This window comes from Dermacentor albipictus, chromosome 1 (genome assembly GCF_038994185.2).
Source record: "Dermacentor albipictus isolate Rhodes 1998 colony chromosome 1, USDA_Dalb.pri_finalv2, whole genome shotgun sequence".
NCBI lineage: Eukaryota > Metazoa > Arthropoda > Arachnida > Ixodida > Ixodidae > Dermacentor > Dermacentor albipictus.
The window spans coordinates 497,514,878-497,541,246 of NC_091821.1; the positions used below are offsets into that span (position 1 = coordinate 497,514,878).

General features: G+C 46.9%; 1 protein-coding gene across 9 annotated transcripts in view; it reads right to left on the reverse strand.

The window, feature by feature from the left end:
* Positions 1–500: 500 nt before the first annotated feature.
* The window catches only part of LOC135908829 (phospholipid-transporting ATPase ABCA3-like), a 324,046-nt gene continuing 298,177 nt past the window's right edge, over positions 501–26,369 (reverse strand). For 8 of the 9 annotated variants that reach the window (XM_065440659.1, XM_065440663.1, XM_070532568.1 and 5 more), the window contains 2 exons: positions 4,608–4,821; positions 501–795 (listed from right to left, as the gene is read on the reverse strand). In XM_065440659.1, coding sequence (XP_065296731.1) covers positions 595–795; positions 4,608–4,821 — 415 coding nt within the window. In that variant the 3' untranslated portion in view covers positions 501–594. The remainder of the gene's footprint in view (positions 796–4,607; positions 4,822–26,369) is intronic. The other variant, XM_070532570.1, reaches the window with a different exon arrangement.

The following is a 26,369-nucleotide window of genomic DNA, read 5'->3' on the forward strand; positions in this document are numbered from 1 at the left end:
CATGCGCATAAAAAAACTATTGCCCGTGTTTGCAACTACGCTGTGTCTGTATTGGCCTCGAGGACATACTGTGGCGCCCATCTGATGGCATCTCTCCGTGACGTAGAAAACGACATCATGTGATACCGGCTGCGAGGTGTACGACCTCTCTAGCGGTTTAGACACGGTTAATTCCGAGTGCATTAGGCATTGTATGTGGGTGTTTTGGCTGCAGAATAACCTAGTGCGTAAACACCAGTTTGGTTTGCAGAGCCTCGAAGGCTTTTAGCGGACCTACGTGATGCTTTCATATTGGTTATGCAGTTCGCATGATCTTTCACAAAAGTAGATAAGGCACTTTTTCCTGTAGATTCTCATTCGATCCAACGACTTTGTATGCACTTTATAATGCGCGTGGAAAAAGGCGCGTAACATATAAGCGCCACCGCGCTTTGTGTGTGGCATAGGAACGTAGAGCTTTACTGCAGTAGAGAAACCTGGCTTTCCGGAGATGTGTAATAGTTTATTTCACATAAAAAGGGAAATGGCGCATACTTATTGATATCGAGCATTTCATCAAGCTTTCAAACTATTGCGAGCTTCCCGTTGTTAAATTTACGTCATTGCGGTCTCCTTTCCAAGATCTTGTGTCACGTGCGATGTTTCTATCTTTTTCGCAACGACGACTATAAACTGTGTCTGTTCAGTCGCCGAAATGTACACGTGCTCGAGATCAAACATCTTCTCGAAGACAACGATCTTCTCGAACCATTTCACCCAGGGAATTTTCTGCGCTGCGCTGTATTCTAGAGTGTTCTGGGGAAGAAAAAGAAAACAAAACAAGCCGTCATGTCCATGTTCATCAGTAGGAAACGCGAAACAGGTGCTCAAACGCAATGCTATCTGACTTGGAGACGGACATATTAGGAGTGATGTTTAGCGGGGGGCCAACTCCGATTTCCCTATTAATATACATGTAACCCGCTGAAATAATTTTGTAAAGAAACCGCTGGACTGACTCAATGACGCCTGTTCCATTTAGGAGAAAAGGTTACATTATAGTGAATGCAACAAGCAGAATCTCAATTTGGGACAAATATATTGTAATTTTTTCGAAATCTTTCAAGATATTAAGCGGAAGTTTATAAACCCGGAACCCTGCAACAAAAACAAACAGCTCTGCAAACAGCATTTCTTATAGCATCTAAATTGGACAAATTTGATGTAAAATTTTACAGCTTACCTATGATTGTTAAAATGTTTATAAATGTCTTGCGAAAGTCCCACTGTGTGCTATATTTCAAAGTGGAGTACAACATATCATTTCGTCTGCTTTAGAAGTATTATTATGCCTATTAGGCGTCTAAAAGTGATATTTCGAAGTTGTACTATACGTTTTCAGAGCGTTTAGAAAGCAAAATTTAGAAGACAGATGTTTTAGGACGATTACGGAGCAAATATGCTTTGTGTTTCTCTTTGAAGTGTTTTGTCCCCACCAAATACCAAAAAACCTTCATAAGCAACGCCCTACAGAATCTGGTCATCCCAATCACATTGTCGTTTTGGCTCAAAGAGCTTGCTCGAAAAAGAGCACAGATAGAAGAATTCACGTAGTTCGCCTCCAAAGGAAAATGAAACGAACTGCTAGCATCCCCGACCTACACAACATCTTTCATAACTTGAAGAAGACAGCGAATAAAGCGAACGTTTGTGTTGTTTCTGTGACAGAAAAGCTATCAAAGTTACGCAAGATGAGTAACCAAAAGGGGGGAAATCAGTGGGGTGTGCAACATAAAACAAAATATCTTCCGTGGAGGCTGTTGTTTTACAGTTTTCCTCTCTCTTATGGAAAATGTGTACATAGGGCAAACTAAAATATGCGTCAGCCTGTGATTAACTTAGCACAAGTATAATGCCGGAAGCTATAAACAAGGTAGCCTGTCATATCACTGTATACTTTGTGGCAGTGTTCCGTTGTATGACAAGTGCAGCATTAGATGTTGGGCGAAGGAATAACTCGCTAGAGAGATATTTGAAGGAGGTATAATAGACGTAGTCGCAGACCAATGTGTTGGAAAACCTTCCATTTTCTTACTCGATAAATAAATTGCTTTTCTGTGCAAGCGTTACAGCCTCTGCAGTTTCTTCTTTTTCTCCTTCAGTATGTCATGTGCCTATAAGTATGCGTCTGCTATGTCAATACAACAGTTAGAAGTCAGCGCCCTGTGAGTGTTGTTTCTGCCATAGCACCTTGTCTATTATGCGCTGTGATTTACCTACATATATGCTACTCAGCGTAGAAGGAGAGAACGCTTACGGTGGCAGTACAGCCGGTTTCCTTGGAGAATGGCAACGCACTATTTCTATTTTTCCTGTCCACGTTTAAATATTGAAAAATGCTCACGGCAAGACCCTCCAAAGGCGGTGACCTTGCACTTACAGAGTATAAAGAAGATTACAATGAGGCTTGGTGACATGCCCTAAAAAATCCGTCGACGCAGCAGCAGAAAGCGCGAGTAGCTGCCAACCTTACTACCATCCTCAGCGTAGGTCATGTCAAAGAGCAAGACGTTTTTTTCCCCTAAAAGCGGCAAAGCTTAGCTTGAACCCAAGCTTCGTTGCAGTAACTAGCACTATGAGACACGGTATGACATTAGGCTCGGATTGAGATCGCCTTCTGGATCGGTCCAGGTCATAACAAATATTTAGGCGTTACACTCACTTCGCACTTTTCATGGTGAGCCTGTGTTTCTGACGTTTCTACATCAGCCTGTAGAAAGTTGTGTTTTTAAGCAGGAAATAAACGAAAGCTTGAACGATGCTAAGATTGTGACTTAATGGTTCTGCGAAAACCCGCGAGGTGGAGAGAAGTAATTAATAAAGGGAAAATGAGACATGAACGCAATCGTAGCAATTGCGACAAAGGAAACACATAACGGTTTTTCGAAAGCAAAGGCTTGCAGCTGAATAAACAAAGTTATGATTATTGCAATAGATGCCTGATGTCTAGAATAGAATATGATTCCGTGAATTGTGTTCCCAAAACTAAACAGGATACACAAAAGCTAGATATGTTACAAGGCAAGCTCTTAGATTTAGTTTTGGGAAATATAGAGGGTATGGACTCCCCTACGAAGCTTATGCGTGATAATGACATCCAACATTACAAAATGGGTAGAATGTATGCTCGCATGGTGTGCTTGCGTAAGAATTTGAGGGGTAAATTACATCTGTTCATGCCTTCGTATGTGCAGCCCATAAGTACCCGAATAACTAGAGATACACATGCTCATGCGCTGCAACTATTTTACAAAAGGAAATGCATTTAAAAGGATATTTTTATTCCCATGGACGATTTGCGATTGGAACGCCCTTCCTAAAACTCTTTTGAAGGCGAAGAATTCTTGTAACGCACTCGACCAAATGTTATTACATTAGTCTGCTTTCTGTTCCAATTTAGTTTTTGTGGTGCAACCTAGTACCTTTCGTAATTTCTTAGTGTGACTACTGATATTTGTTATTTTGTTTATTAACCCTTTAACTTGTAGCTCAACAATATTGTTGACGTAACAAATAGATCTGCGAAATGAGACAAATCTAAATATTAGTTTGTGCCTTTCAATTTTTATATGTTTATGTTCCAGCTCAACAGTGGTGTCCACTGTTAATGTTAATGGTATTATGAGCAGCAGCAGATATTTTGATGAGAAAACTGCAAGATTTCGTCCTTCTCTTCTTAACGCACATGGTGGTCGTATTCTCGCCAATGCGATTGTTTTTTCGTTTCTTCAAGCAAGCTACTATTCTTTATTCCCATAGAGGTGCATCTCAAGAACACACACTGAACTTGCCAAAGCTGGAATCAAACACCAGTTTTTGACTATTATTGGCCTTCAACCAGCTGGTTAACAATAGTACTGACTTACTATATCTCGCATAGTTCTAGACAAACACTTCAATATTTTAGCTGGTGTGTATTTGCGCAATATAATGAAGAAATGAGCCAATAAAAATGTTCTAGACCAATCGTTATGTTACCAATTAAAAGGTTACTGCTCCAAGTCTTCAACTCGCATTTTCATATTTCTGCACAATGTCCAACTCCTGTGTGGGCGAATCTGGCCTGCAGTATTGTGAAATTAGTAACTAAATAAATGAAGATATAAACAACTAGACAAATAAGGGAATGGGTTGTGACATTTGTTCACGGGACTACAATCAATAAGTCGTCATGCCATGGTTGTGGCTGTAGTATTGTCGTCGCCGACTTCGTCGTGGCTTGGCTGCTGTTGTCACACACAGGCAGTGGCGTAATGCATACACACAAATTACTCGTCTTACACAATTACCTTGGTTGATTTGGTAACGTTGTGCGGAATGGGAAACTCTGCTACATGAGAAGTTACGTGCAAAATGATTTAAATATTAGGGATTCCAACTATTCGAGATATTTCCCCATATGTCGCCACACATCACAACCAGCTAGTGGCCGGAAGAACGGTTACTGTGTAGGCGGATCAATATACCAGTTTGTGATATTTCATAGCTTGTTGAGATGTCCAGTGTCGTTCTTCTATTTTCACTCATCAGCCTTGCACCTATTAGCAAAAAGAAATAAGAGGGCTCACCTGACACACGTCACGAAGTTTCAGGTCAGGAAATACCACATCAATGCAATTCTTGAACACTTCGGCGTCGGCCCCGGAGACACGATGTAAAACAAACTGAATAGTATGCCCTTTGGCAAGCTTTGCCTTGAGTTCGGGCACTGTGCCGACGGAGGTTATTTCGCCTTTGGAGAGGACGGCTACTCGGTCGCATGCCAATTCGCAGTCGTCCATGCTTATAGAAAAAGAAAGAAATACGAAAACAGCAAACTCATCTCAGCTACTATAGGTGTTATACGTGTCGAGTGTCTTTGAAATCAACGCCTGCTGTTTGATGGCTTCCCGTGATGCGCCTGCTTTTTAGACACCTGTATATTCTGTAAAGGCGGCTATTGGTGCAAACTACGTTTTTTTAGGTAACATTGCCTAGCGTAACGTTTTGTCATAGAAAGAGCAGCGCACGTTATCAGAGTTTGACAAAGTATTATGAGTAGACTAGTCTCCAACACACTGAGCCATAGCTCGGCACGCCATAACGCGCTCATATAGCGCTCAGGAAAGCTATACATTTTGGTGCTGCTTAACCTGTGTGCCGCTACAACTGCGAGTTGTGACAAATATCAGAAAACATTTCCCATCATGGCGCGAAAAGTAAAATGAGTCATTGCCCCTACGAATATTTCATCATATACTGCAAATATATTTGCGAAAGCTACACCTTACAATAGACCTGGCGGTGTCAGGCACGTTTAGAAGCTGATTTTATGTGACATTAGGACAAGCGTAATTATTCAGCAAAAGGTCGTCACAATATTCAGCAGTAATTAGTCTAATAGTGCAGCGGCAGCGTCTGCCTGTCATTGGGACTAAGAATCTGTGGCCTTCTCCTGCTGAAAACGAGCAGACCCGGCTTTCATTCCAGGTGGCGGTGGACCGCATACCGGTGATGGCAGAATACCAACGCCCTCGTTTATTTACCTTAAGCTGCTTCAGATGCAGCAATGGAAAAAGTTGCAGTATTGGTATCTTTGAGGGCAGTTGTGCCGTTTGGGCATGTCAATCTCAAGCAATTACTTGCAACTCACGCTGGTGATTTCCATGTCACCGATTTCAGCCTATTGAAGAGAAGCAAGTTCTTGTGACTAATTCTCGTAAAAAAATTCGGGACATTTCAGAGAGGCGGAGCTGTTTCGTAGTGAAAGTGTCACTTTCACTACGAAACAGTTTATAACGAACAATTTCTCCGATGGGTTTCATTACGCAATAATTCTTTCAGTTTCTTTTTCATAAAATGGCCGAACAAAAGTTACGGATATCCCTAGTGGTGTTGCGATAGCGTTTGTCGTGAGAACAAGATGCACGGTCACGTTTGTTTCTTGCAAGCTCTGGCATTAAACATACAAAGAGATGTATAAAAATTAAAAAAAAACAGAATAGCGCCTCATAAGTTTCCAAGCAGAAGGTGTTACGTTAAAAATTAGATTATATTGCCTTCAGTAAAACTTGCGCATAAATGCCCATGACAAACGGAAGTAATACGTCATTGCTTCAATACCAGTAGGTGACGTCGCTATGCACATTTGAGACATGCTGATCTACCGCGATGGCTAGTGGACACAAAAACAATAGAATTAACTGAAAACCAAGTGTTTTGTTTCCTGGAAAAGCATCAGCATTTCTATAATGTTGACAGCAACTGAATGCAACTGTACCCACGCTGCTTATGCTCTTAGGTATATGATGCAGCTTTTTATTTTATTCTATCCTGACAATCACATTTATCAAAGATAGAAATGGATAAGAACATAAATGTAAATGCGTCAGAACGCAGCACCAACAAGCAAGAAAAATAAGTTTATGCTCATCATGGGGCTGGTTATATTTGCCAATTGGCGTTAAAAATTTTCAGTACTCCTCGAAAGCGACAGTCCAGTCCTCCCCGACTGCACTGTCGTGGAAGACTGATTTCCAATCTTCCGAAGTGTTAGGAATGAACGAGTGATAAGAATATTCTACATGACGCAGAAAATATTAAATTTTGTGACGATGGACATGCGATGAGGCGTGTGTTACAGGCGCAATTAGCCCTTCAGGTGCAGCAGAGGAGAGTTACTAGGTTAGAAATTTTTTTTGCAAAAGTGGCAAGGACGAGTTTGTGTCGTCCACGGGTTTCGACGCTCTTTGAAAGTGCAAGTAACGGGCCAGGCGTTCCCAATCAATTTCGACGTTCTGACGAGTTTCCTCTTTGGGTGATGGGGGCTTGCCGACTGTGTTAGGGTTCGTGCGGCAGAAATTCAAGAACCGCAGCTGTCAATCGGCCGTTGAAGTGTCCGCAGCAAAAGCGCGGCTTTCATTTTTTTTTTGGAGTGGTATAGGCACATCTAGTGACTCTGACAAGGCCGAGTACGATGATACCGTTCGGACGGCAGAGCAGTGGACATGGCGCGGCAGCGTGGCACTTTGCCTGATACCTTGTTTTGAGATCTGTCATACGAAAGCAACGTTCTAGTCCTGCGTAGCCACTCTTCAAGAAGTTTGACTTTTCGCTTTTGCAAGCCTTTCTCAACACATGTTTCGTCTCAAGTGTAGCTTTACCAACATGAAATTGTGACGAAACAACTCTCAACTCTGAAATATTTAGTACGCGTGTACGGTTCTTCTTATAGGAGCAAGTCGCGGACTTACTGCTCCCATAATATACATATTTTGAATCCACAAAAACACTCCTATCCAGATGTGCGGATAAAAAAAATTACTTCCTGAGCATTTTTTTTTTTGGCAGTAGTTAAAGGGCTAGGCTGGCACCAACATGGTAATTCCGGCAATAGATCCCATCGCACAGCGCGAAGCGCAAGCACTGAAGACGAGAGGAAAAAATTCCAAGGTACAAAGATCGCGTACATGTGCTTCCGAAATCCGACCCTACGACAAAGGCTTCCGTTTCGTAGTAACTCTTTGCAACGGCAAAAAAAAAATCAATTCTACACTCCACGACCGCAACACCCTGTGCACTTTCAAGCACGCTCCTTTTCCGCAGCCCGGGTCTCTTACGTATTTTTTTTTTGCTCGCTTGCAGATGCTGATGGAGCACGCACGAAAACATGAATAAGGACGAACGAATTAAGACAGACAAACGAAACGGTGAAAGATAGCGTCTGTCGGTTTATCACTGTATAGTTCGCGCTCCATCATTCCTTCAGCATAATTAACCAATTTGATAAAGTCCTGTTTGTTCTCTTTACAGTAATTTATCATGGGCGTAATGACAATGCTGCTATTCAACATTAAATATTTGCTTAAGTAACATTCTAATATTGATGTTATGACTGTTTTGTTCAAGTTTTTTTCTTTCCCTTGATTTTCCATTATCGAAGTACTTCGCTTATATTTGTAATGCTATAGTGCGCTTTCTGCCAACCACCGCATCTTGAACGCTACCGTTTGACTCACGTTACATTTTCTTTACGACTCATCTAGGTACGACACTACTGATGATTCACTGTTTTGTATTCTCCATGGATGCACTACTATCACCATAGCAAAAATGTTATGTTTGATCTGGATTATTTATTCACCAAAAACAAGTAGGACCAGCTTTGCTTCGGCTTCTCCTTCTTTGGTCACCTCTCGTATAATCCGGGCAGTCTATGCTGTTACAGTCGGTTCTTGTTAAGCAATTAACTCTAGCAATACGTGAACATGCAAGGCGCGTTGGATCACACTATTTTCTGCACGCACATTTTAAGGCCGCTACTGTGCTATAGAGAAGGTTGGCTGCTGAAACCACCTATCACTATCTCATTTCGATTTCGCTATGCCGTAATATTAGCCTTCTGACACTATTAGTTCGAAAGGTTATTTGTTGAAAGCATGAACGAGGAAAAGAACAAATATGACAAGACAACTCGCTTAACTTTCAATCGTTCTGCCTTCATTGGTTGCCTTAATAATGAACATACGTGACGCCATACTTATGCAGGTCCGGATTTTCCGGACATCGGGTTCAGTTCGTGTTGGCGACACCACGTTTCGTGTAACCTTTGTCTTTTTGAATCTCGTGGTATGTTGTAAGTTGCGTCGAGGAAGAAAGATTACAAAAAGCCTTCTTCTGGACACAAACCTTGACAACCCAGTATGGTGGCATTCGTCATCACCTCTGATAACAATAAGACCAGCAAACCATCGCCTAAAGGTTACTGCTGATCCTGGATTCTTTCGCAATGTTGCGACTGCGACACTGAACGATGTTATAAACAACAAGGAAAGGGATAAATCGAGGGCCCCAATTTTTTCTTATGATATGACTGACCGATTTTGTGTTTTACACGAAGATTCCACAATGCAGACGAACGTTTTTTTTATGTTGCAGCGGTGAAAGGCTCTCGCTTATGTTCGGCAGGCTTACTATAGCATTTCGCAGTTGTAGCTGACAGTAGCATATGCTTCCACGGCGGAACGGAAACGAATGTTTTTCAATGCAGCTTTGCAATGCGCGCTCCATTTAATGGCGCTATACGACTTTCACCTAAGAAAGTTCTTTGAAAGAGGAGCTTCTGCAGTGGATAGCCGGCAATCAAACCTGAACTTAGAAGTCATTATACTATAGTGTTTTTGAACTGGGTGATGTACCCTTTGTAACGTACTATAACATGGCTTTGGCAGTCTTAGTTATCCAGGAAATAAAATTGACAATATCTCAGTGAAACAGAAGGTGCTCTATACTAAATTCAAAGAAAACTGATGTATTTATATGAAATTTGCAGGACGTACTTCGAGGTGTACCGTTATTTCACGACAATATCCGGGAGCATGAGGGAGAAATCTAGGTACTCATTGTCGATAAATTTGCAGTTAATGATAATTATGTTCCCCAGGGCGTTTCTCTCCGTCATTCACAATGATTTGTCATAACCAAAAAATAAAACAATGTAACTGCAATCAAATCATCGAATGAAAGTCCAGTAACTGTATTCTCTGAGCCTGTCTTTTCCATAAAATCGTTGTCCATTGTTACGGTTGGCGTCTGGCACCATGTGCAGAAAAGAATTTCACCCGACCTTCTCTCACCATGCTTCGTCGAAATGAAGAATGACTTCCTAATTCGCCATGACCCTCTCGAGTGTCTGCCGGTCGGGCGGAAGCCCCGCAGTGTTTACAGGCCTCTTTTGTGTGTGTGTGTGTGTGTGTGTGTGTGTGTGTGTGTGTGTGTGTGTGTGTGTGTGTGTGTGTGTGTGTGTGTGTGTGTGTGTGTGTGCGACTTCAGAGGGACCCTTTCCTCGAACGATCCAAATCTACAGGAGAACTTCCACGAACCAGCAACGCGTAAAAGAGACGGACAAGCGTCTGCAATTCCAGGAGGCTCGGTGCCGCCAGAGGCGTGGTATACCAGGAGGCGGGGCCCTCTTTCCGCCACTCATACTCTGTGCCGGTCATGTGATGTCGACGGAAGCAAGATCCCTCCCACGATTGTAGAGAGCCTATTTAAAGGGCTGCGAAATGTACTTTTGATCACTTCACGCTCTTATCATTTTATTTCATCAACTTTTCAATAAACCGTGCAAGTTTCGCACTAGAAATCGTCCCGCCCTTGCTTGGTCGCCATAATCTACCGCATGCCTGCAGCCCGCCGACAATGCCAGGCTACCCAATAGTAACATCGGTCGATCTTCGTTAGGCAGGCGTCGCTACAACTCGGCCGCAGTACGATACGCTACACTGGAGCACGCAGCAAACTGGTGGCAGCGGTGGGATACGCAACCCTGGAGACCCCAACTTGGACGACAACTACGAGATCGTAGCCTCTTCGTCCTGGTGACAACGTGCGGAAGGAAGGTGTCTGGATTCATCACTGCATATGGTGAGTGCACGGCTTTTCTTCACTAAGATATCACTTGGCTTTACGTATCTTTTGGAAAGTACAGTGCAGTGATTTTTCTTTAACCGTTCACAGAAGTTTTGAGTACGTCAAGGTTGTTATAGAGTGAAGAGTTAGCAGCACTAAGAGCAGCCATGAACTTGAAGGCACTAAAGAAGCCGGAATTGTTGAGCTTGGCCAAAGAGTTTGGCCTCCCAATTGCCGAATCAAAGAGAAAGCTGGAGATCATTGAGGCGATCGAAGCGATTGCGGCCGACGACGATGAACTGAAGGAATGCCTGGAGGGCATTGCAGTGAAAGATGAAGAGCGTAAGTGCCTAGAGGAAAAAGAAGAGCGTAAGCGCCTAAAGGAAAAAGCAGAGCGTAAGCGCCTAGAGGAAAAGGAAGAGCGTGTTGCACGCGACGCACTCGAAATGAAACGCCTAGAGATTGAGCTCTGGAAAGATCAAAATTCTGAAAGACCTAGCCCAGAGGCACGTGAAAGCGAGCGCAGAATGACAGACTTGATGGCACCCTACGCAGTAGGAGGGGACATAGGTCTTTTTCTGGTACAGTTTGAGCGCACGTGTGAGAAGGCAAAATTCGCGAGTAACACGTGGCCGCAACGCTTGCTTACGTTACTGCCACGTGACGTAGCTGATATCATTGCCCGCGTGGGGAAAGCAGAAGTAGAGGATTTCGATGAAGGCAAAGCAAATCTGCTTAAAAAGTATAGATTATAAGCAAAAGCATTCAGGCGAAAATTCCGGGAATTAGAGAAGATCCAAAAGTGAGTCATACACAGATTTTGCATACACCTTGGACGTAAACCTGAAGGAATTGCTCAGAGAAGAGGGTGCACTCGGCGATGCCGAAAAGACAATGCAGTGCGTTGCTTTAGAACATTTCTGCCACCAGCTGCCAGTAAACATCAAGTATTTGGTTCAGGATAGGCCAGGCGTAGACACTATCACAAGAACGGCCTATCTCGCTGAGGAGTGCGTAACTCGCCGTGCGGCTGAAGGCAATGAAGCTCCTAAGAAGGAGATGAATAAATACAGATCCGACAAGCCAAAGCGATGGTCAAAGTCGAGTCGGTATAAAACAACGGAAAGGTTAGATTCGGCGAAAACTGGTGACGAGGACAGCAAGGGAGAAAAGGAACCACCCGAATGGAGTGCAGAAAGGCAGACGGAAAAAACTTTCCAGGCAAAGAAAACTAGTAGATTGCTACAACTGTAAGCAAACGGGGCATATTTCCGTGGGGTGCAGAAATCCCAAACTTTTATTGATGTCACTAAGTAGTAACGTAGAAAATCTGAACTTGCGAGAACCGTATGGTTCTAGCAAGTACCTCGTGACCTGGTGGTAAATGGCAAACCGTGTAGATTGATTCGCGACTCGGCAGCCACAATGGACGTAGTGCATCCGTCGTACGTAGCGGAAGGCCAATTCAGGAAGGCCAATTCACGGGAGAATGTGCTTGGATAAGGCAAGCCGTGGAAACCTCCAGTGTTTGTCTCCCTGTGGCCAAGATTCGTATCGAAGGCCCTTTTGGAGTACTGGACACTGAAGCCGCCGTCTCGGCACATCTCCCGCCGGTGTATCCGCATTTGTTTTCTAAGAAATAAGAGGATTTGCTATGACGCAGGGATTGGATTGGATTGGAGAAACTTTATTTATGCCTGCAGTTGGGCGCTCGCGCGGCCCGACGTGGGCCTACGTCATCCTCGAAGTTGTCGTTACTCGGCGCAGGTCTCCGCTCGCCGTTGTCGGCTCGCTGGGTCCGTGCCTTTCGAGCGCCTCGAGGACCTGCTGGACGGCCCAGAGCTGATCGTCTCGGTCGTAGCTGTTCGCGGCTGCCTCGAGCCGCGGTGGGAGTGTTCTTGATTTAGCGTCTTCCGGATATTTAATGCAGTCCCACAAGATGTGCGTGTAGTCTGCGGTCTCCCTCCGGCAGGCTCTGCACATATCTGTCGGATATGTCTCGGGGTACATGCGATTCATCAGTTTCGGGCTCGGTAGCGATCCGCTCTGGAGCTGTCTCAGTACTACCGCCTCCGCTCGACATAGCCTAGGGTGCGGGGTTGGGAAAGTCCTGCGAGCCAAGCGAGAGGCCTTCGTGATTTCATTGTACTCTGTCATGCGGTCCTTGGTTCCTAACCACGTCGGACGGTCTGTCGCCGGGGCGCGGTTGGTTAGCGCTCGCGCCGCGGCGTGTGCCGTCTCATTATGGTTCTCATTGCGTTCCGACGCGTCGCGCGCGTGCGTCGGGAACCACTTGAGTCGCACTTTTCGTTCGTCTAGTTTTACCGCTTGCAGTACGCGCTCAGCCTCCGTGCAGATTTGCCCTTTGGCGAAGTTTCGCACCGCCTGTCTTGAGTCACTCAGCACCGTGTGGCAGTCTGCGTCGGCGATGGCCAGGGCGATGGCTACCTCCTCCGCTTGTTCCGCTTCGGTGCTTCTCACGCTCACTGCCGTCCTCATGGCGCCGGTTGACGCCTCTATGACGACCGCTGCGAAGGCGTTCCGTTGGTATTCGGCCGCGTCCACGTACCGCGCGTGTTCGTCGTTGGCATGCTGGTCGATGAGAGCCTTGGCCCTCGCCGCTATTCTTCCCTTGTTGAACCCGGGATTCATGTTCTTCGGTATGGGGTCGATTCTGGTCTGGCGTCGGACCTCTTCGGGGACGGGGAGCTTCATCTCCACCTCGGAATCGGGCTTAGTGAGGGAACAGTGCAAGTACTAACTCGTTTCAAGGCAAGGGAGCTCGCGACCAAGGCAGTGTATGAGTGTCCAGTGGTGGAGGAAACAGGTTTGACGGAGGATGCGTCAACCAGTACCGAACAGGACAGCCCTATAGGGGATAATGCGGGAAGTACACCAGCTAAGGAAGAGGTCAGGCAAGCGCCGGAGCCTGAAATATCTCGAGAGGCAGAATGCAGGAGAAAGTTGTTAAACGTAAGCCCTGCATCAATGATTGCTGAGCAGGAAATGCGTAAGACACAAAGCAATGCTGAGCATTACTATGACAGGACGGCTCGCACGCGACGCTTTGAAGTTGGGGAAAAGGTAATGATCCTGAAACCCTCATTGACAAACAAGCTATAGGTTCAATGGGAAGGACCAGTTGACATAATTCAGAAATTATCTGAAACAAAATACGTAATCACGGTACCGGCAGAACGAAGGACTCCACCCCCCCCCCCCCCCAAGTGTACCATAGCAATCTACTTAAACCCTACCTGCAATGGGAAGCCATTGTGATCATGTCCCTTAACCAACCTGAGGAGATGCCTGTCCACTTTCCAGAGTTAACAGCAGTGACGGAAGCAAGAGACATTCACGAGACCATTGACAAGTTAGTAGAACAGGCATAGTTGAATCCCAATCAAAGGGCCGATCTGAGGGAACTCGTGTTTGAATTTAACGACGTATTTTCAGACACAGCGGATAGGATCACTGCGATCGTTCACGACATCGTGTTAACCTCATCAGAACCAGTTCGTTCGAAAGCTTATCGCGTTTCACCTCGTCAGCGTGAAGCCATGGCCGCTGAAATAAGCAACATGTTAGAGCTAGGTGCAATCGAGCCAGGAGAGAGTGATTATACCTCGCCTCTTAGTTGAGGTCCCAGGAAAGGAGCCGCGACCATGTATCGACTACCGCAGGCTCAATTTAATCACGAAGGACCAGACTTATCCAATACCGCACATCAAGGAAAGGCTTGAGAAAGTGAGCTGTGCTAAGTTCCGTTGAGCGAGAGGACAAGCAGGCTGGCGGCGTTTATTGCCCCGATGGGAACCTTTCGTCCGAAAGTCCTGAGCTTTGGATTAAAGAATGCGCCATATTGCTTCTCAAGCCTTATGAACCAGGTGCTGCGAGGAATGGAAAACTTTGCACTTCCGTATGTCCATGACAGCAATCTTTTCTTCATCATGGGCGGACCATATTCAACACCTGCCAACCGTGCTGTGTCGTCTACGAGAGGCCAACTGAACTGTTAAGGCTCCCAAATGCCAGTCAGGGCGCGCGGAGGTAGCTTATCTAGGTCATGTAATAGGGCAAGGTCATCGTCGGCCTTCCGAGGTTAAACTGACCGCAATAGACAACTTCCCGCAACCACGCACCAAGCGGGACATCAGATCATTCCTTGGCTTGGCAGGTTATTATGAAAGATATGTCCCGCGGTATTCTGAGATTGCGAGTTCTTTAACGGACGCTCTCAGAAAAAGAGAACCACTGACGGTAAAGTAAGATGACGCCAAAGAAAATGCTTTTAGTATGCTGAAGGAAGCAATAACGAGTCGGCCAGTGTTGAACGCGCCCGACTACTCTAAGCCATTCATTCTTCAGTGTGATGCCAGCGACAGAGGTATGGGGGTGGTGCTCTGTCAAAATAGAGATGACTAGAACAAACACCCTGTACTGTACACCAGTAGAAAGCTTTCAGTTCGTGAGGAAGCATACAGTGCATCAGAAAAGAAATGCGCCTGCGTAGTATGGGCAGTGCACAAGCTAGCTTGCTAAATCGCTGGTTCAAGGTTCACCATAGAGACTGAACCACTGTCTCCTCACATGGCTGCAGTCCCTGTCTACGAAAAACGGTCGTCTTTTGCGCTGGAGTGGCTCTTCAACAGGACACCTTCGATATTCGCCACAAGAAGGGTAAGCTTAAGGGCAATGTCGACGGGTTGAGTCATTGCCTCTAGAGTAACGAAAGCCTCATGCTTACCTCGGTTTCCGTGGCATTTTTACGTTCGTTCATACGTTTTTTTTTCCGAAGTGTAGTCGATTGTTAGCTAATTTTAATAACCACGTCTTAACGCTTTCAAGAAATGGCTGTTTTTAATGGTGAGGGGGGGGGGGGGGAGGACGCGCGTGAGGAATGGGAAAGGTGTAGCGGGTTTTGGAGCCGGGTGTGTCTTGGAGGAGGGTGGCCTTGTGCTGGTTGCTTTGTGGTTGTGGGTCGGGCACTGTTCTGGGGTGATTGCTTGCCCACGCAGGAGACGAAAAGTTGCGAGACCTGCTTGCAAGACCAAGTTCACCGGACAGGACCAGGGAGAAAAGTCACAAGAGCGCTACGAGGGCGGATGACAACTCCCAGGAATCTACCAGCTACGAACTAAGGGTTCATTACCTCTAAGGGGAATTCTGCTACTGAAACGCCGATCCCTCGCACAGCGGGTGCTGGCCCCTACGTGTCGGGAGCTTCCTCGCTCGCCGGAGATGCTGTTACGGTTGGCGTCTGGCACCACGTGCAGAAAGAAATTTCACCCGACCTTCTCTCACCATGCTTCGTCGAAATGCAATGTGACTTCCTAATTCACCATGACCATATCGAGTGTCCGCCGGTCGGGCGGAAGCCCCGCAGTGTTAACAGGCATCTTTGGTGTGTGTGTGTGCGACTTTAGAGGGACCCTTTCCTCGAACGCTCAAACTCTACAGGAGAACTTCCACGAACCAGCAACGCGCAAAAGAGACGGACAAGCGTCTATAAATCCAGGAGGCTCGGTACCACCAGAGGCGTGGTATAACCGAAGGCAGGGCCCTCTTTCCGCCAATCACACTCTGTGCCGGTCACGTGACGTCGACGGAAGCAATATCCCTCCCACGATTGTAGAGAGCCTATTTAAGGGTCTCCGAAATGTACTTTTGATCATTTCATGCTTTTCTCATTTCCTTTCACCAACTTTTCAATAAGCTGTGCAAGTTTCGCACTAGAAATTGTCTCGCCCTTGCTTCGTCGCCATGGTCTACCGGATGCCTGTAGCCCACCGACAACGCCACGCTACCCAATAGTAACGTCGGTCGAGCTTCGTTAGGCAGGCGTCGCTACAACTCGGCCGCAGTACGGTACGCTACCTTGGAGTACGCAACACCATCAGTTCACACTATTATCCTCAGTTTGGCCCTCGTTGCAAGGCCGAAAAAAGCTTCGCCAAGCGCTTCCACTGCGAATCGAAGCACTGTACCTGCGACAAATAGCAGGAGGGCTCGTTAAGCACTACAGCACATGCAACTACGGCGCTTGACAGTTGGCGTCACTTAACATGTTGGCGTCTGTGCATGCACTTGGGACACCAAACCAGCCAATACTGTAGCTGACGAAGACGACGCCTGACAAAGACGTTCTTGAGATGGGGTTATCCTGCGTTAAACCACTCTGCTGTCGCAGAAAACGAAGCCATAGCAGAAGGAACTGCTGATGTCTGGTGATTCCGGATTTTTTTTCTTTAGCGAAGTTGTTAGAGCGACTCGAACTGTTAGAAAACATTAACACGCGTTCTTCCGATATCCTTAACAAATGCATAATTACCGGAATATATATTTAAAAGAAAGAGGCCACAAGTTAGAAGTTGACGTTCAGGCGAATTTTGAAGTGTGTGGAGTTTTACGTGCCGAACTAGGGTTTTGCGTGCGAAGACCGCGATATGATTATGAGGCACGCCGTATTGCGGAAGTCCGGGTAATGTTGATCACTTGGGGATCTGAACGTGCCACCAATGCAGCACACACGGGTGCTTTTTGCATTGAGAGCACGTCATTTTGCATCCGACAAAGTACTTCGTCTTAGCAAAGCGTCACGTAGAGCGCTAAACAGACTGCACTGTTCCGGAAAAGAAACATGGCAGAAAAATGCAAAGGAGCTTCTGCCACCCATGTTAGCCGTCCGGCTAGAGCATGAGATACTGAATTTTAGTAGATTAGAATATGCCTTAGACCATTAGCGGACAATTCGAGGATACATGGGCGCGCGAAATTACTGTGGTATTAGAGTACTGGTGATCTCCCCATTTTCATGCGTTATAGGAAGAAAAGCAGACTTTTCGCGGTGTTCTCGGAGAGCTAAACAAGACACTTCGTTTATATTGATGACAGTAGGGGGAAGGGTATGGGACATATGACAAAGCTCGAAGTGTGCGGCTTCTTTACAGCTTTTGGAACAAATTACGTCTGCAAAATCCTCAGAGAGAGCCACTGCGAGCTGCGTTTTGCAAACGGCGCACAATTTGCCTTAATGTCCTGAGAGAATTACAGTACGCAACCATGAAGACCAAATAAGTCGTAATGCGGGAACGTTGTGGCCCATGAGCATGCGAAGTTAAGTGTGTGCCTGTATGTAAATTACAGTTTGTATAGCATTCCTTCAGCAAGTGCTCGAACACGTTGCACGACCGTTCTCTGCTCTGTTCACCAGTTTCCTGGTGGAGTTGTACGTAACCCTTTGGTTATATTCGGTGTAAATGGGGGCCATGTTAGTAATGGTGGACGAAAGTTTAATGTTTTCTGACTATATATGATCACTGCATATATATTAAGCTGAAAAAATTACGCTTGACAGGTGATGTAATTCGCGGGGCAGATAACCGTGGTTTACTATAGTGTTAGAGAATAGGTGCCCGGGAAGGGAAGCGCCGTCAAGGAAGGCGAAGTATTAGGTGATGTGATGGAAGTAAAAAAAAAATTGCAGGTACAACTTAGAAATACTTAGCGCAAGACAGGAGAACCATTCTTCCTGCACTAGACATAATATTAGGATAACCTTGATGGTGAATTAAATTGCAATTATTTGCTGAATACTCGGAACATGCTTATTATGTTACGTTGCGCGGAGGAGGTCGTATGTTTTCTCCATGTCCTCAGTTACACTACGCAAATAAGCGACGTCGGTGATGTGTTAGTATAGATTAAAGTGTGTGGCGCAAATACGCTTTTGCAGCAAAATACGTATTCACAAGCTCTAGAGCGCTGTAAGTGTGTTTTATAAACGTCGCTGTGATTTGGTCACTGTCCTGGGAGAACTGTAATAGCCAATTCAATTTCGTGAAAATGTAGGGGGGGGGGGATTGATATATGGTCGTTGTGGGTGAAGTAGGTCATTTGTCTGCAAGCGTATGCAACCGCTAGGGAGCGTTGTAACTGTTTTCTGAACGACTCAGTAGTTGGCCGGCTTCTTTTCCGTAAATTATATCACCCATCGCAGTTTGCTTTAGCGAACATGTTGGAAACATTAACGCTGATGTGTGCTCGAAAGTAAAAGTGACTGGGTGAAGTATGAGCTTTGCTGAAACGTCAATAACCCCAAATCCAAAGCACCATTGCGAATCAAGAAAAACTAAAATAACTTGTTCGCCCTTATATTTAGCCACGAATAATCTATTCATATAAACCACTAAAAAGATACTTCAGTTAAAAGGTAGGGTAATAGAAAATTATTTAGTAATCCATTTTCTTAACCCTCCACAGTTGAAACATCGTCCCGAACACTACTACGCATTGCGCTGTGTTTCCTGTGCTACATTGTAAAACAAAAATTAGCTCAGTGGCTACGACATTGGGCTGCTGAGCACGAGGTAGCGAGTTACACCCATGCCGCGGCGGCCACATTTCCTTTCCGGTGGAACGCAAGACATGTCTCGCGTGCCGCGCCTTGAGATGTCGTAAAGGAGCAGAGGCGCTTGAAATTAACATGGATTTACACCACTACTGGGATGTATCATGATCAGGTTGTAGTTGTGACCTGTAAAATCCCAAAATATAATATTTTCTAAATGATTCGCTGGGATTAGCGGGCTTCCACAAGGGCTGGAAATCGTTACAAGCGCACAATTACCGTTCCAAACTTGGGAGAATTACGCGGGAAATTTTTAAAATTCTGTCGTTTTATTGCAGCCAGCTGAATTCTTTAATACAACTGCTAAAAAGATACCCTTTCACTAGAAATTTTGCTCTTATTCTCCGTATACTACCAGTCTAGGTCGTGATGTTGTAGCGATGCCATTTTTTTTTCGCCCTTCGTCAGAGGGACACTTCCCCCACGTGATTAACGGGATCAAGAGGCCGTGGACGATGTATGATAAGAGTGGTATTGAACTACTGGTTTTTCCAAACGTCAAAAAAAGAAAGAAAAAGAGTCGCAGTTTCACACAAAAGCTGAAGCATCGATTGGGGTACAAAATCATTGGACGTCTAACTATACGAGGCAAGGAAATGACTTTGATCGGCCGTTTAAACTGGTAAACATAGACATGCTAACTAAATTAACAAGCCTAGCGTCACGCACGCACAAGCAGAAATGAGCACATCTCACATGATGAGCGCGGAAATTCGCTGTCAGAACGTTGCAGTTAAAAGACGCCCCCCCCCCCTCCTTACCCTTCCCTCGAAGCCTTGTGTGCGACGGAAGGCGGCGCGCTTCCTCCCCGTTTCCTAAAACCCCTACGTAAAATGTAACGACTGCGGGAGACACATGGTGCGATTTTCCGTGCGACCAGTCGTACGGCGCGTCGTGTGCGACTTGCCGCATGCGGCGATTCGAGACACATGGTACGAATGACCGAGCGGCGGCTAGCTCCGCCCAGAACCGGCGCCCCTGCGTGGAAGTTCGGAATGCTGCATAACTTCGAACAGAAAGTGAAAGCAAACGTATTTGCACAGCTCTCTTGTTTGAAACAAACGACGACAATATAAACATGCCTATGGAAGCACTGTAGACGTTTTTCCACAAGGCCGCGTTAGCAGTAACGGCTCCTTTGACAGCCGCCGATGGCTATATGGAGCCGGCAGGCACAGCTCGCTCGGCCTTCGAATCCGACACCGGTGGCGCTTGTGACACGATCGCTTGCAGCTCGTAAAACGAAGCGTCTATGTTAGTCGGCACAACGTGTACACAGTTACCCTACGCTTATATTGCAGCACATTTGATTTCATTGGCGCCGACAGAAGCGAACGAGCATGCCAGGCGAGCTTGCGATCGCTGGGAGACCGTGTAGGCCTAGCTCGCCGGCCGTCTATCCGATGCCGAGGGCCCATGCCGATGCGTCCGCAGCTCGTAATTAAGCGCCTAAATTCATCAGCACAATCAATGCCTGAACATTTATGTTTTTCTTAAGTGAAAATACGGTTAGTTTTCTCGGTGCCGTTAGTAGCGATGAGTAAACACGCCAGTCAGGCGAGCCGCTTCGTATAGACGATTGCTGGCGCATCTGCGCTGACGGCGTCGGTCTACTATATCGCACGACGTTTTATAACATGCACTCTTTTGAAGCCACTTTATTCTATAAGTTATTTCGTGTCAGAAACAAATTGCAGCTTACTTATGTGCCGCCGTCAGCGGCGAAAGAAGCCTTCGTTTCGACCAGGGAGAAAAAAAAAACAGACATGATTGGAGCGGCGAGACGATCGCTGCCGGCTCCGCCCCGCCGGGTCTACGACGTGGCCGTGACGTTCGCGCTACCAGCGGCTGCGGCCGTCCGACCGACGCGGCAGTCGCACGGTATTCAGTCGGTCGGTCGCATGCGCGGCGTGCGATCCGACGCCGCATGCGGCGGATTCTGTTGGGAAACCGTTGAGTGCGGCAGCCGATGCGAATGGTCGTACGACCGATCGCACGGAAAATCGCACCATGTGGCTCCCGCATTCCTCTGAACTTTGCCGCTTACCCTCTCGCCTGCCACTCCTCCGGAAAGTCGACCCTGCTATTGGCCGAAGCGCCGTGGTCACATGCTAGCGCGCCTTCTTTGGTGCGTAGCAGACGCCGATGTCATTCGCGGGTATAGAAATCGCACTACAGTTGGTTTCTGGCGGCGGAGTTTTGGCGGAAAGCGTTTCGCTAGCGCTGGCGCCATTTACGTATTGCGGCTTTGCCTAGTCTACGTTGTGCCTATGGGTGCAACAACCAAGGAGGCTACAGGAGAAAATAGTTTTTCCTTATTTCATCCGGAAGAAGCAACGCGGCTCGCCGAAAGATTTGGCTGCACAGGATCGGCCGGGCAAACTTTAAAAATGCGCGGGACCCGCGCCTTTGTAAGGAATGTTCATCAGACGTCACTCGTAATTTTTCGGACGATTTCGTGAGAAACGCGAGCCTCTGCAGCCTTTCTTCGCACTAAATAACATTCGGCATGGTTGTAGTTGGAAACGTTCACTCGCTCCTACGAAATGTAGCCGTGCTTCACCTTGTCTGAGCCTCGCCGTTCACGCTTCTGGTTCAGGAGGCGTCATTATGATGTTGCGCACATTGCTTGGCGCACTCGTTTCGTTGTAGTCGAAACCGTTGCTGGGCTCAGACACGAAAGTTGTGCTCCACATGTTAGTTCGACCCGCCGCTCAGAGACGCGTATTGCATACTGAAGTGACGCGCATTCTTAGGCGTATTTTTTTTCTGACTTGGACTCGGCTGACGAACTCGAGACTAAAGTGGCGGTTCTCATCGTTTGAGTCTCCGCTGTTCATGCTACTTGCGGAGCAGGTCTAGCTTTTACGTAGCGCGCGTTAGTGCACGTATTCGTATTTGCCGGGTTGCTACCGAAGTCGGCAGTTACTGGGCCTAGGCACAGTAACTGCAGATATATCGCTAGTACCCCATATCTGCGTACATAATAAATCAGAAAGCAGACATTCACTAAACCCAGCTGAAGTTATATTGGGTTCAAAGATGTCGTGCAAATCTAAGCTGATTGAAACATTTTTAACGCAGATAGTTCGGGCAAAAGAAACTTCTAACGAAGGGGCGCGCTTTGACCCAGACAATTTTCAACGCTCGACGCTGAAAAATTTGTTATGGCCACGTACACGGCAGGCTGACATAACAATAATTCTTATTTTCGAAGTTATTTGTCAAATGTCATGGTTTATATTTTCTTCTGTGCCTTGTATTTTTTCTCAGAATGTTGTGGCGCACCAAATCTTAGTTTATTCATCTTAGGATCACTTCACCGAAGTTGAATTTGAAAGCCGAATCCCTCAGTATTATGGCATCAAGCAATTTAGGGAGGAGGTAAAGCCCATGGCCTGGTACAACCAAAAAAGCCACCAAGATGAAATTTAGCAAACTCACGGGGAACGCTATGACAAATTTGTTTCCGAAGGTAAATGCTTGTGGAATAAATATAACTTTTCGTAACAATCTTTTTACAGGTACTTGAAAGCGTTTTATGATCATTTTGTGGTATGTTTCTTAGTGCCCCGTGTGAACTCTGCTTTACACTATGTTTTTATTTCTTCAAAGTAGGGGAAACGTTATTGGGAATGGCCCGAGAGTATGAGGCGGCAATTCGTTTGCAATGTGTGACGAAATTTTTACGTTTCTGCCATGATTAGGGGCGTCGAAAATATATGCGGAACTGACATTTTTTTCTCCTACTTTTATGCGTCATACGGGTTTCGTCGTTAATTTCTCCGGTGGGCTGAATAAAAAAAAAATAAAGAAACGTCTATATTTGAAGAAAATCAGGGGCACATTATGGGTAACACATGGGCAAAGTTCAACGTGTGTAGAATTAATGTGGCCTTTGGAATGAATTACGCATTAAAGGGCTCCAAAGCGTGATGAGGGTGGTTTACTCACGGCAGAAAATTTCGCCTACTGCTATGGCATAACAAAGAAGGCTAACAAAATAAAATATTGCGAACACGAAGCCAATGCTATGCCAAACTTGTGTACGAAGTAAAATAAATGTGGATAAAATACAGCCTTTGCAAACTATTATTTCACCAAGTGCTCGAACGATTTAAATGACAATTTTACGCTATGTTTCGCAGTGTCCAGACGGCTCTGTGTTACGCAGTTTATATGTGGCAAAATATCCGAAAGATTTTGGGTTGGGTGTAGACAGAATTCAAAGTGTTTGCGTGAGCACTCACAACTTGTGCAAGACATTACGTATTCAAGCCCTCCAGCACTGACTTCTACGACGGGCACAACATTTAAGGACGCAGCCCTGGCATAACTGCAAACACGGCCAGAGTAAAGTTTAGCAGAAATTGGCCAGACCACTATAGCGAATCCGGTTGCGAGAATAAATGCGTGCTCATCTAATACTGCTAGCACAAAATAAGTTTTAAGCAACTCCTGGAAAGAGTACCGGTGCCATTGTTAGCTACATTTTTTCCCATTAAAAAAAAAAAACTCTGCGTTACAAAATTTATATCTCATGAAAATGCGGAACATCTGAAGTGCAATGTGTAACGTTTTTGGCAATGGTAGAAGCGTTATAAATATTGATAAATGCATATTGCGTGTTTCTTGCGGCCGACGCACGCGGGTGCCCCGACGAAGACGACGAACGCTCTCTGGATGTCGAGCGGTCGGCTGGACTGGCCAGCGCTGCAGTTGCTCTTTGTAAATATACTTTATATATTAGTCTCCAGATCTTAATCCTTCGTTCGTGTAATATTTTGGTGGAGGGTGCCGTTCCCCGTCCTCGCCATGGAGTTCCGCAGAGGTCGTACCGTCCTGCTTTCTGCCATGGCTCACGGTACGCACCTCGTCTCTTTCTATTCCTGTGACTATGACAACAACGTACGTTACAGTTACCAATCTCCGCGATCTTGGCATTTTCTTCGGCCAGGATAATGCCAGTGTTGAGGACTGGCTCAGTCTGTATGAGCATGTTAGCCGAAACAACCGCTGGAACCCTATCAATATTGCTACGGCACAATATGTGCGATCACGAAAGGCCAGCAGTGTGAAGACGACGACGACGGTTAGAAGCTTGCGCGGGCTGTCGCCTCTTGGCCAAGCGCAGCGTATTTTCCTTGTAAATATATTTGTACATAGCTTTTCGTCTGCGTCTTCCTACGTAACATATCTGGTGGAGGTGGACGTTCCCTGTACCTCGTCACGGAGCTTCGCAGTGGACGGTACGTCGAGCCTTCCTTCATGGCTCCCGGTGACGACAACCCGACTCCGCCGGCTCCGACACCTGCTGCCACTTCGCCGACCTACATCACTCTCCCCGCTCCCCGTGATCCTGGCGTATTCTCGGGCCACGATGGGGAAGACGTCGATGACTGGATCAGCCTGTATGAACACGTCAGCCGCAATAACCGGTGGGACCCTACTATTATGCTCGCCAACGTAGTCTTTTACCTCGGTGGCACACCTCGAGTTTGGTATCGCACGCACGAAGATGAGCTCACCAGTTGGGATTCACTTAAGACACAGCTTCGAGACTTGTTCGGCAACCCCTACGGTCAACAACTTGCCGCGCAGAAGGCGCTTTCCGGCCGTGTTCAGACGTCAACAGAGCCCTATGTCACGTACATTCAGGACGTCTTGGCTCTGTGCCGCAAAGTTGACACCCACATGACTGAGTCAGACAAGGTTTCCCACATCCTCAAAGGCATTGCCGATGACGCCTTCAAATTGCTCGTTTGCAACAACGTAGCCACGGTGGCTGCTGTTATCAAAGAGTGCCGCCGCCTGGAACTCGCCAAAAGCCGACGTATTGACCAGCAGTTTGCCCGTCTGTCCAACACCCCAGCGACATCTTCCTGTGCCGACGCTCCTCGTCCCAACAACAGTGCCGATGTTACCAGGATCGTCCGGCGTGAGATCGAGGCCGCCTATCCGGCTGCCTTCGACTCCAGTCCCACCAACACTTCTGCAGTCACGGTCTCACTGATCCAGGCAGTTGTCCGCCAGGAGTTTGAAAACATGGGTCTTCACACCATCTGCTCGGCCCATCGCCCTGATACCCGCCCGGCTTCTTCGATTTCGCCCCGTCCCGCATCTTCTTACCCACCACGTTTCCGCAACCCTTCTGAATGGCGCACTGCTGACGACAAGCCTATTTGTTTCCACTGCCATCGAATCGGACACATTTCTCGGTACTGTCGTAGTCGCTGGAGTTCCCCGCTCCGGTCTACTTATCCTGCCTACTCTCGCCCCTCAGGTGGCCCTTCTCGTCCCTATGCCGCACGCTCTGATAATACCGCCACTGATTCTCCTGCAACGAACCGCCCCTATTCTCGTTCGCCTTCGCCCCAACGCCGACAATCTCGCTCTCCCCAGCCCCGTCGCTCCTACTCGCCGACTCCCTTCGGACGCCGCTCCCAGCCGGAAAACTAGACGATGCAGCGCCTCGAAGTGACGCTGCATTGCTCCCTACGCCGCCAAATCCTCTACTGACTTTTCCCACTCATCTGAACCTTCTTGACGTGCAAGTCGACGGTGTTTCTGTGTCTGCTCTCATAGACACTGGAGCGCATTTGTCCGTAATGAGCGCTGCCCTTCGTAACCGGCTCAAGAAAATTATCACGCCCGCCACGACGCCTGTTGTCCGTGTCGCCGATGGCGGATCAGCCCCCGTAATTGGTATGTGTACCGCCCGCGTCTCCTTCGCCGATCGCTCAACAATCGTGCTATTCACCGTCATCGCCCACTGTCCCCACGACATCATCCTCGGCTTAGACTTCCTCTCCGCACATTCTGCTCTCATCGACTGTTCCGCCAGTACTCTCCGCCTTGACCTGCCTGTTCTGGATCCTGCTGAACCCCACCCCAGTCGCCTCAGTTCCGCCGACTTCGTTCGCTTGCCACCTTCGGCACTGACCTACGTTGACCTAGTGTCATCCCCACCAGTCCCCGACGGTCACTAGATCGCGGCTCCTATGCAAGACGTCCTCCTTACACACGGGATCACATTACCCCATACAGTTTTATCTATTACGGCTAATTGCGTCTGCCTGCCAGTGGTCAACTTTGGCTTGACGACACAAGTGCTGCCACGTGGAATGTCTGTGGCCCAGCTTTGTTCATTCGAGGATCACTCAGTAGCATCCATTGCAGTAGACGACACTTCATCCGATACTCCTCTACCATCGCAGTCGACAAATTGTACCATCGCTGACTTACGGAAAATGATTGCCCCCGACTTGCCCTCCGAGCACGCTCGTGGACTCCACCGCGTTCTGTTTTTTTACCACGATATTTTTTACTTTAACGATCGTCCTTTGGCCCAAACTACAGCTGTCAAACATCGCATTAATACCGGCGATGCCCCTCCTATTCATGGCCGCCCGTATCGAGTGTCCCCTGCTGAGCGTCAAGTTATTCACGCAGAAGTTCGCAAAATGCTTGCCAAGAACATTATTGAACCGTCATGTAGTCCTTGGGCGTCACCGGTTGTGCTGGTAAAAAA